Source organism: Castor canadensis, chromosome 1, assembly GCF_047511655.1.
Source record: "Castor canadensis chromosome 1, mCasCan1.hap1v2, whole genome shotgun sequence".
Lineage (NCBI taxonomy): Eukaryota > Metazoa > Chordata > Mammalia > Rodentia > Castoridae > Castor > Castor canadensis.
Window position 1 is genome coordinate 186,169,099 of NC_133386.1, and position 12,351 is coordinate 186,181,449.

The window sequence follows — 12,351 nt, forward strand, 5'->3', positions numbered from 1 at the left end:
TGGAGAATTTGTATCACATATAGCCAATCATGCCATTTCTTTAGTATTCTTGTATTTAAATATTATAGTAGCAAGGATGAAGGACAGAGTTAAGATATAAATAATAAACTAAACTACTAACTTTGTCAAAAGTCACCTCCTGGATGGTATTTGGACAACAATACTTGCTACCAGTAACCACTTGATAAGAAAAAAGGTTGCAATTTGGAGATATTTATGGGGAATAAAAAGGTGAAGTTTGCACTAGTCACTCTAGGATCAAGCAAGCCTTTGATGCTGTATTCCACAATTCTTTAGAATCCCACCTTAGAACAGCCAATGTGGAACATCTGCCCAAACATCTACTTCAGTCATAAATTGCTTAAAATACTTCCACATACTGGAATTTGTCTTCATAGTTTTAGAGAGAAATTTACAGGATCAGAGTATGGTATTTTTGGTCATCCTTTTATGGGAAGCTAATTTTTTTTTCTTTAGTTCAATCCACTACATTTAACAAATGAAGACAATATGAAGCTAAATAGATGTTTCATTAGCAGATATTAATTATACAAAGGAGTTTGATTGGGGTATATCCATAATGCATGTAAGTGCTTTGATCAAATTCATCCCATCTATTACTCTTAATTGTTCCCTCCTTGTGGAGAGTGGATTATGAATATCTCCAGGCTTGTTTTTTAAGGGCAAAAAACCATTTTACAAAGGCTCTGCTGTGATGAATTTATTACCTCCCTGATGCCATCAGTTTTAGGGTAGGATCTCAATAGATGCTGAGATGAATCATAGCAGTGTTCCTATGAGCAATGTGAAAAGATTGTGGGTAAGGGCTTAGGACATGGTTTAAGTGGTAGACTATCTGCCTAGCAAGCATGAAGTCCTAAGTGTGGACCCCATTATTGCTTTCCACATATCAGGGATCTATCTACCCCCAAAATTCTCTATTTTTTTAAACCTTCCGGCTACAGTACATTCTTCTGTCCAGCATTCACCTTTTCAATTCTAAACCTAATACCTTTGTCCTGTGAGGCCTCTCTGTAGCACACTAGAGTTGAACATTTTGCTTTGGATTATATTCTACAGTCTTTATGTTACAATACATTTTTGTGGCTCATTATGAATTATTGAAGTGTTCATTTAAAGTCTGCTACTTTCTCTGGATATTAAAATTCACTAGGACATAAATTACTGGATTTGTAATGAAATATAGGATATGTAAATATGCAAAAAGGTAACTAGTAAAAATCCACTAAACAGTGGCATGATAGAAGGTAAAGGAAAAAATAAACAAATAAAACTAAAGCACAATTGGAAGGATAAGGAAAATTTTCCATATTGACAAATAATGAATCATCAAGTGTTTGAAGATCTACATTTCTTTGTGATTAAACACCAGTACAGTCACATTTTATTAAATTAAACTACGGGATAACACTTCATTTCTTAAATGTCAACCAATATAATTTCATTATAAACAACCATTACTGTGAATATGTGTGTATCTAGACAAGATGCAATTATTTTAAATACAGTTTATTTTTCAGTTTTTCAAGAGCCTCTTTCACATCCTTGTTCCTTAAGCTATAAATTAGAGGATTCAGCATGGGAATGACAAGAGTGTAGAACAGTGAGCTCATTTTGTCTTGATCTAGGGAATAAGCAGAACTTGGCCGGAAATACATGAAGAGCATAGTTCCTTGGAAAATTGCAACTGCAGTTAAATGGTAGGTGCAGGTGGAGAAAGCTTTGAACCTGCCCTCAGCAGTGCAGATTTTTTTTTTCATTTTTCTTTTATTATTCATATGTGCATACAAGGCTTGGTTCTTTTCTCCCCCCTGCCCCCACCCCCTCCCTTACCACCCACTCCGCCCCCTCCCTCCCCCCAGCCCCCCCCCCCCGTCAATACCCAGCAGAAACTATTTTGCCCTTATTTGTAATTTTGTTGTAGAGAGAGTATAAGCAATAATAGGAAGGAACAAGGGGTTTTGCTGGTTGAGATAAGGATAGCTATACAGGGCATTGACTCACATTGATTTCCTGTGCGTGGGTGTTACCTTCTAGGTTAATTCTTTTTGATCTAACCTTTTCTCTAGTACCTGTTCCCCTTTTCCTATTGGCCTCAGTTGCTTTAAGGTATCTGCTTTAGTTTCTCTGCGTTAAGGGCAACAAATGCTAGCTAGTTTTTTAGGTGTCTTACCTATCCTCACCCCTCCCTTGTGTGCTCTCGCTTTTATCATGTGCTCATAGTCCAATCCCCTTGTTGTGTTTGCCCTTGATCTAATGTCCACATATGAGGGAGAACATATGATTTTTGGTTTTTTGAGCTAGGCTAACGTCACTCAGAATGATGTTCTCCAGTTCCATCCACTTACCAGTGAATGATAACATTTCATTCTTCTTCATGGCTGCATAAAATTCCATTGTGTATAGATACCACATTTTCTTAATCCATTCGTCAGTGCTGGGGCATCTTGGCTGTTTCCATAACTTGGCTATTGTGAATAGTGCCGCAATAAACATGGGTGTGCAGGTGCCTCTGGAGTAACCTGTGTCACAGTCTTTTGGGTATATCCCCAAGAGTGGTATTGCTGGATCAAATGGTAGATCGATGTCCAGCTTTTTAAGTAGCCTCCAAATTTTTTTCCAGAGTGGTTGTACTAGTCTACATTCCCACCAACAGTGTAAGAGGGTTCCTTTTTCCCCGCATCCTCACCAACACCTGTTGTTGGTGGTGTTGCTGATGATGGCTATTCTAACAGGGGTGAGGTGGAATCTTAGTGTGGTTTTAATTTGCATTTCCTTTATTGCTAGAGATGGTGAGCATTTTTTCATGTGTTTTCTGGCCATTTGAATTTCTTCTTTTGAGAAAGTTCTGTTTAGTTCACATGCCCATTTCTTTATTGGTTCATTAGTTTTGGGAGAATTTAGTTTTTTAAGTTCCCTGTATATTCTGGTTATCAGTCCTTTGTCTGATGTATAGTTGGCAAATACTTTCTCCCACTCTGTGGGTGTTCTCTTCAGTTTAGAGACCATTTCTTTTGATGAACAGAAGCTTTTTAGTTTTATGAGGTCCCATTTATCTATGCTATCTCTTAGTTGCTGTGCTGCAGTGCAGATTTTTAAGACTGATAATACAATATCAGTATTGTATTATAATATTGTATTATAATACAATATAACAATAAGAGACAAGAACTCCTGAAATGGTGCTCAGTTCAATAAAGCCAAAAATAGTAAATAATGCCAGTTCATTGATTTCTATGTCAGAACAGGAAAGGAGAAAGAGTGGAGGCATATCACAGAAGAAATGGTTGATCACATTAGATGCACAGAAACATAAGTGGAATGTCAGTGTTGTATGTGTCAAAGCATCTGCCATTCCCACCAGGTAAACTCCAACCACAAGAGAGACACACACCGTGCTGGACATGTGGACTGTATACAGTAAGGGGCTGCTTATGGCCATGTACCTGTCGAAGGCCATCACTGCCAGCAGTAGACACTCAGCATCTGCAAAGATACAGAAGATGAAAAATTGTAGAGCACAGCCAAGAAAAGGAATCGATCTCTTCTTTGCCAATAGATCCACCATCATCTTGGGTCCAACTGCTGTGGAATAACAGAGGTTATGGAAAGAGAGGTGGCTGAGGAAAAAATACATTGGTGTGTGAAGCTGGAAATCCATTATGATGAAAATGATAATTCCAAGATTTGCTGTAATGTTAATAAGATAAACAGGTAGAAGCATGGTGAAAAGGGTTACTTTGATGTTTGTGTCACTAGTAATTCCCAAGAAAATGAATTCATTGAAGGAGGAGCAATTTCCTTTGTCCATCTTCTAGTTCTTGTGTAAACTTTAATAAACAAAATCAAAAGAAGTTAGGTACATATTTAGCTCTTCCTCACACCAGTGAAATATCCATAAAGATCACCAGAGTTTGTGTCTGTCTTATCTTTTATTCTCTTCAGAAAAAAAATACCCCCTTCACTGCTGCTTAATTTAAAAAAATATATTTCGTTTATTTGAGGAGATATGAAATAGTTATTTTTTTCCTCTTGAATTGGATTGTAGTTTTCCACAAATCTCATTGTGTATTTTGGGGAAGGGTGTAGTCTAAGGTCAAAACATTAAGATCATTCAAAGAGTAATGCTAAAATAAAAGTGGAAAAATCATAATTTAACACAAATATTTGCCTCATATCAGATTTTGAATGGACAGTTTCCTTTAAAAAATCGCAATAGGATTAAAGGCAATTTCAGAGGTATTTAGGCTTCTCTTCTTTAAGTATATGTGGTCAATCAATATATAATGTACTTGCATTTCATATAATTTTTATTGCAATTTGGCAAATCAAACACGGTAGATGGATATGTGTGGAATTTTTTATGTCTATTTGGCCTAAGTGACTATGGTATGTGGCTCACATGGAGTTGAATTTTCAGATATTGCTATTTTTAATCAATCATCTATTAATTGAACAAAGAAATAAACAAAAAAATTCTTAAATTCATGTGTTTACCTACACAGTGATAAAATGAGAAAATGCTTGCTTATGAGCCTATACTAGATGAAACTAAGTAAAACCTTATTTTTCTGCAGTTTGAATTAATTTGTATTGATTGCACAAAGGGTTTACATTGCAAATTTCAATATGTATCAAAGTACATTATATCAAATTCACTTTTTTGCTGTTTCTTACCCATCAGCCCTCTTTTTATAGTTTTCTAAGTATTACTTTGTGGATACTAATAAGTCCAGTCAAAATCTTCCAGTTCTGAGAAGAAAAGAACATTTTTGGTTTAGGCTTTAGATTTTATTGACCTAAGTAAGCTGGAATAAAATGATCCATTTGACACAAACATCAAAGTAACCCTTTTCACCATGCTTCTACCTGTTTATCTTATTAACATTACAGCAAATCTTGGAATTATCAAGAAGTCAAAATCTTCCAGTTCTGAGAAGAAAAGAACATTTTTGGTTTAGGCTTTAGATTTTATTGACCTAAGTAAGCTGGAATAAAATGATCCATTTACGAATGGATCAGTTTTTTTCCTAAGAGGTATTTTTCAGTTATAATTTTTTAAATTTGAAACTCTGACCTTACCTGAGATGAGCACTTCTTTGGTAACAGAATGCTAGCCAGATGGTATTTTCTTATACCAAATAGCATTTGGAACTTAAATCTCTGAAGAGATTTCCCCTAGGCTTTGTTGTTATACAAACATGTGACTAATTACACTTCGAGTTGTATACTTTCCCCTGTGAATGCATGAGCATCTTAAGAAAACGTTGAGCTTGATTCTTAAGTTTACTCAACAAAGTGATTTACATCAGAATGAAAACTAGAAATTAAATATACACTATAAAATGTGTAGGACCTATATATTAAATATCATACTTGTCTTGAAAAGGCAGAAACTAATTGAACTCAAATAGCATTTAATCATTTCCTATTCTGTTCCCCTGTTTTACTTCTTCCATATTTGAAATACTATCTTTCACCATCTTATTGGATTATTGCTTTTAATTTTTATACCATAGGATCTCCACTTTTAAAGTAAACATTTGTTTAGTTTTTACAATACTTACAAAAGAGTGCATTCTTTATTAGAATTTACTTCATAGACATTCATTTTCTTAGTAAGAAATACATACAGGGTTGTGGTCAATTTACCTTCTCCTTTCAGTACCTTCTGGTACATGTGTTCATCTATTTTCAGCATTACATGTAAAAGAGTGATACAGTATGTGTGCTTTGGTGTCAATCTTTCATTTATAATGTTTTTGAAATCTATACATATTATGGCAAGTTTCAGAATTTCTTTCTCTTTCATGTTTTGGATATCACATCATTTGTTCATCCATTAGTCAGTTAGGGGACATTGTGTTGCTTCATTGTTTTGCCTACTTCATGTAATAGTGTTACGGACATTCATGGCAATGGACACTTTAAAGTCCACTTTTTTTCATTCAGAATTGTCATATTGTCATCTGTCAACTGCATGAAACCTGTCCACATTTCATTGATTTTATTATTTTAATAGTATACTATATTCTCTAAGTGAAGCATTTTAATTTTGTGTAACTTTTTTAAAGCATTCTTTCTATTACACTTAAGAATATAGGAAGACTTCTATGCTTATTTTTTTTATCCCCTACAGTCCCTTGTAAAAATTCATAAAGGTAATTACTAAGTATTCATCTTCAACTATTTTAGGCATTTTATATTGAAAAGTTGTAAACACAGAGAAGAATTACACTGGCTTTGGAAGTTTTTCTTTACCAGCATGATTTATATATGCAAAGATGATACATTTAAGGATTTTATATAAACAGTGATTTTTCTTTAAAATGGAGATCCAATTTTTTCCTAATATAATTTTATTTAGTACTATCCATATTCTTCTTCACAAAATTGAGACTTACTAAAAGCATGACTTTTATATTCTGCAAATATCCTCACAGCTGGATAGTGATAAAATTCTCCATGTTGTTTGAATCTGGTCTCCCACTGGGGTATCAGGTCAGCCGGGGTTATATCAAATACCCAGAGGTAATCATGTTTCCTTAATGGACTGATTACAAAGCTGTCAGTCTTTTTGTGTGATGTTCAAGCATTGCTTCTTTCAGTGCATCTTTTACGTATATGAGCAGCAAAAATATAAGACCACACATACTGAACTGTTCATTAAAATGCTAAAAACTAAGAGTAATAATTTGCAATGAGAAATTTCAGAATTCTTCAATGGGTATTACATTTTGAGAAGATTGAAGATGACTGTACACTTATGGGCTCACCTCTGTCAGAGAAATGTTGCCTATTTATATTCCTGTTATAAATTTGCTGTCATTTAATGGCTTTGACCAGCAGAATAGAGGCACAGACACCTCTATGTGATGCTTATTATAACCTTTAAGCAATTAGTTTGTGAGAGGCAAGAAGTGCTATCTATAACCAAAATTACATTCAGGGTAAATAATCTGAGCCACTCAGAAAATACATACTGAGGAAAAGAGGGCCTGCTAGACTGCATTTTCAAGTGAGTATCAGCTACAACCTGTCTCATCCCTCAGCTGAGTGCCACAATGTGACCTCAGGCAACATAACCAGAGCAGTGAAGTTGCCTAGTAAAATTTATTTTAAGCTAAATATGTTATGGTAGTATTTATATAGAAAAATGTATCTGGAACAGTAGAATGGACTATAATCAGGAAGAAACTTTATTTTGAAATTTTTAGTATTATTCTTTGTATACATAAATGTAATATATTTTAGATATGTGCAGTACATATGTGTTACACATATACCTGTACACCCATTTGTATGTATTTGTAGGTATCTTCACAGTCTGAAGAAGATAAATTTCAAACCATATAGCTGACAAAAGACTCAATAATAAATAAACAAGCAGGTAAATAAAACTAAGAAAAAGTTTAAACAGATAAAATCTAACATATGAAAAAATACTCAAGATCCCTAGTTCTTAGGAAAATAAGGACTAAAGCCAACATGGGATACTGTGACATACTGATAATAAAAACTCACACAAATTAAATAAGTAGTAATAGCCATTGTTAGTGGAAAAATTGAATAATCTGAACACACATGCACCGCTGGTTGTTATGTAAAATGTTATGTTCATTTTAGAATGCAATTTGGAAAAAATGAACATCAATATATTCCTGCCCTATTATACAACACTTTAACTCACAGTTAATTACAATCTATGTACTTAAGAGATATTAAATGATATGCATAATGGTTAACAAATGAGTGATTTTATCAACTTTCTTTGTATCAGAAAACTGAATATGGTTGAAGCACTTTATACTCATGAATGAAACTAAAATAATGAAACCCATTAAAATTGATAACAGGGAGATAGAATATGAAATATTAATAGAGGGAAGTGAATTTAATCAAAGCTTATGTAGGCATATCACAGTGAAACCCTTTGTATAATTTACATACACAAATAAAAATACTTAAGTGTAATAAAGGGACACAAATTGCAGTATGTTCATATACTGAATTAACATTGCATCAATAAAAGGAAAGATCTATTGAAAACTTCAACCCCATGCAAAATCTCAAAATAATTGTAACTAGAGGGAACCATATATGAAAGAGTACATTTCATATGACGACCTTTACTTGCCAGATGCAATACCTATATATCTAGACACAGGTCAGTTGTGCACTTTTGTCTGAATATGTGCTCTGTATGCATCCACGCACATTTGAATTAAAGATGGAGAAGGATGTGTTTTATTTGTTTCTATATGTAATTATACTAGTGCTTCAATTCTGCTTGAGAGTTGATAAGCAATATTTATTGTTATTCCTATATCACATATAAACATAGGTGCTATATGTTATAAAATTTAACATATGTGAAGTAAATATTACACATAATGTATACACACTATATATTGCAAATTTGTATGTTATGAATGGAATTCATAGGCAAATCATGTGGGCTAACAATCCAGAAACAAGAGTATTTTTTCTACATCTGAAAAGATATAAACATTATTCCAACAATTAATAAGCAGCATGGAAGTAAGTCTTTGATAACTACATCTGTATTCTGCACTTCATAAATTTATGTTTGTTTGTTAAATTTATACTGGAAATCATATTGCAAAATGTAGCAGAAAAAACAGAAAGAAGCAAAATTCAATTCTTTTTACTTAATCACAAAATTATATCCTGCCTTAAGATCAAATGCCATTTCTGGACATAGTTTAGTACAAATGATGCTTTAGGCATGCACATAATACAGTATCAGCATATTAATTCTATTAGAATTAGTGTCTGTATTTCATAAACAATGTGTATATTTCTATCTCTCTGTATTTCTGTATTTATGAACACAGTTTTTGGAAACTATGTTTCCAAATTGACCTCTTATCCCAGATCCTCTTGCCTCAGCTTCCTAAGTGGTAGGGACAACAGGCAAGCACCAGAGTAACCAGCTTATATGTCTATATTGAACTGGAGAAAAGTCCACATGAATACAAATTAACTGTGTTCTTTTCTTTTGAATCTAAACTGGAGGGAAACACATTATTTTTATTCAGTTGTACCAAAACTCAAAGTCTAAATTGACTGTGGTGAAAATGCATAATTAGTTAAAAGTTTTTGACAGTGAAGCTATGGAGAAAGAAGAATTGGAACACTAGATCCTGACTTCAAAGTCAGGATACATGAACTCTTCATGAGGTAGAGTTGTGTTATTTACCCTATAATTTTCCACAAAGACTTTTATGCTTAGATTAATAGCACATAGTTAATTCAACATGTTTTTAACATGCATGAACAAAATTCAGGTATGTTTTAAGATGTGCATGAGAATAAACATGAGAGAGATTAGAACATTGATAGTGTGCACTCTGTTAGATAGGCTGAGATGAAGAAGAAATGAATTCCATACATACTGGGAAGAAAAGATGACGTGCTTTTCAGAACTCATATTGATCATTCCTTTATTTATTGTGCGAATACTGTTTAGAGACATGTGAAAAGGAGAAAAGAGGCAAGAGAGTAAAGGTAGGGAAAAAAAGCAAATCTCAGATTTTACTTTAAACTGATTAACAAGAAAATAGTATGATTTACTAATTCTTTTTTCCAATTTTGTTTTGATAAAGAGTTATACAAAAGGGTTTTTTTAATTGTGGTATTTCCATACGTGAACATTATGAGCTTTGATCAGATTCATCCCATAATTCTCCCCAAATACATAACAAGAATATCATTGGATAGAAAATAAATAAATCCAGGCTATTAAGTACACAGGCATGCTTTTGGTTCTCTCTTACTTATAACAAAATTGTTATGTAAACAAAGGCATTTCAAATTCCTGCAGAATCTATATCAGAAAAATGTCCCACTGTGGATTACTTTCCAGATTCAATTCTGATTGATAAATGTGCTGCTCCACCTTTTTTGATACAAGTCAGTGATTTTTGGTTTTGGATGCACAAAAACTGAAGTTTTGTGACACTCAGGCAAGTCTAACAACCACAATGCTACTTATGAAGGCAGGAGCTGTTTTATATTTGCTCAAGTTCATAATTTTATCAATAACTAAAGTCTTTAAAATATATTTTCTTGGTATTGCTGATAATCAAAGGATTTTTACTTGAATATTAGTTGTACAAAACAGTGTGTTTCATTATGCCTTATAAGGAACTTTGGTAATATCTCCCCTATAATGGAAATTTTCCCCCACTCTTCCCTCCCACTAGTCCTTTTCATATTCCCTTGGTCTTTTTGTAGATCCTTATAAACTGGCTCTAACCTTAGTACATGATTTTCCCTATTTTAGATTCCACAGATAAGAGAAAATATGTGATACTTATCTTACTAAGTCTGGCTTATTTGGCTTAAAATGATGATCTAGTTCTTTGTTTCTTTTTCTTGTTAATGATTACATTATACACCATTTTGCAGAAAAAGTAGCAAGAAGTGAAAAGCTATGCTGTATCAAACCAAAAAGCTTCTGTGCAGCAAAGGAAACAACAATAAAGAGACAAAGCATGGCAAATACACTTTCCAGGTATTGATCATACGTGGGATAAATATCTAGACTATGCAAAGAACTTCACAAAATGAACCACAATAAAGAAATAATCCAATCATTGGGAGGGCAAAAGAACTGAAAAGAAAGTTTTCAAATAAAGAAATGCAGATGTCTTATCAAATACATGAGAAAGCTACCAGAGGAAACATTCTGGAAATAAAAGGTATAGGCAAAGACTTCCTAAAGAGAACCCCAGTAGCCAAGCAACTAAGAGAAAGGATGGACAAATAGGACTTCATAAAATTAAAAAGCTTCTGCACAACGAAAGAAATGGTCTCTAAACGAAGAGACCACCCACAGAGTGGGAGAAAATATTTGCCAACTTATACATCAGACCAAGGGACTGATAACCAGTTTAGTTTAAGAAACTAAACTCTCCTAAAATCAATGAGCCAATAAAGAAATGGGCAACTGAACTAAACAGAATCTTCTCAAAAGAAGAAATTCAAATGGCCAAAAAACACATGAAAAAAATGCTCACCATCTCTAGCTATAAAGGAAATGCAAATCAAAACCACACTAAGATTTCACCTCACCCCTACGAGAATAGCCATCATCAAAAACACCACCAACAACAAGTGCTGGCAAGGACATGGGGAAAAAAAAAACCCTCATACACTACTGGTGGGAATGCAAGCTGGTGCAACCACTCTGGAAAAAAATTTGGAAGCTTCTTAAAAATCTAAACACAGATCTGCCATATGATCCAGTAATCCCATTCCTGGGGATATACCCAAAGGAATGCAGCACAGGTTACTTCAAAGGCATCTGCACACCCATGTTTATTGCAGTGCTACTCACAATAGCCAAGTTATGGAAACAACCAAGATGCCCCTACTGATTTGATTTGCAAAGGCAAAGCCAATCTGTTATTCTGGTTTACAGGCAGTCAAGCAGACAGGTCCTGGTTACACAGGGAAAGGTCAGACCCTTTGTCCTATTCAGGCCTTCAACTGACTGGATAAGGTTCTCTTCATTAGGAAGGGCAGCATACATTATTCAGTCTTTCACTTAAATGTTCATTTTATACAGGTAGCCTCACAGGAAGACCCATAGTATTGTGGACAAAATATCTGGCTTGCTCTAGAAAGGAAAGTTGACTCATAAATCTGACCATCACAGCCAACAACAGGGAGTATTATTCATGCTTTCTTTTATTTGCTTCCATTTCTGTCTAAAGTCAACCCTTCTTTCCTGCTCTTTAACTTTTAAGGGTTCATTGGTTTAAGTGGGCCCTACCTGAATAATCTCCCTATTTTAAGATTTAAAATATTAGCGACATATACAAAGTCCCTTTGTCATGAAAGGCAGTCTATTCAGAGGTTTCAGAGAGAAGGGTGTTGGTATCTCTGAGTGACAAATATCTTTTTTTTTTTTTCTGCTTGATTCTGCATCTTCTTATTCTATGTAGTATTGATTTGTACAAAGCAATATACATATTGCTATCAAAGTCAGAAAGTTGTAGAAGTATGACAAACATTCGTAATGTACAACAAATACCACTGAGTCCCTTGGTAAATTAGCTCCTCTGCAGCTACATCCCTACCTCCCTCTTAGGCACAAATATTCCTCTGAAATTTGCATTTCTTGCTGGTAGTTTTACCATGTATGCATAGAGCCCCAGAGAATACATTGTATAGTTTACTCATTTTCAAGCTTTATAAAAACAAAACCACACTCTAATCTATGTGTCTAATCCTTGCCCATGTGGATGTTTTGCTATAGTTCATTAATTTTTCCCTGATGTATAGTTTTCCATTGTATGA

At 34.0% G+C, this 12,351-nt stretch overlaps 1 protein-coding gene across 2 annotated transcripts; it reads right to left on the bottom strand.

Moving 5' to 3' along the window:
• Window positions 1-1,514: 1,514 nt before the first annotated feature.
• On the bottom strand, window positions 1,515-3,832 carry LOC141421588 (olfactory receptor 5W2-like). 2 transcript variants are annotated; one of them, XM_074068087.1, is made up of 2 exons: window positions 3,168-3,832; window positions 1,515-1,776 (listed from the first exon to the last, which is right to left on the bottom strand). In XM_074068087.1, exons 1-2 carry the CDS (start codon window positions 3,830-3,832, stop codon window positions 1,515-1,517), a joined length of 927 nt encoding a protein of 308 aa, XP_073924188.1. The 2 variants fall into 2 exon arrangements, with proteins under 2 accessions (XP_073924188.1, XP_073924179.1); XM_074068078.1 differs by having other exon boundaries at window positions 1,515-1,782; window positions 3,165-3,832.
• Window positions 3,833-12,351: the final 8,519 nt, after the last annotated feature.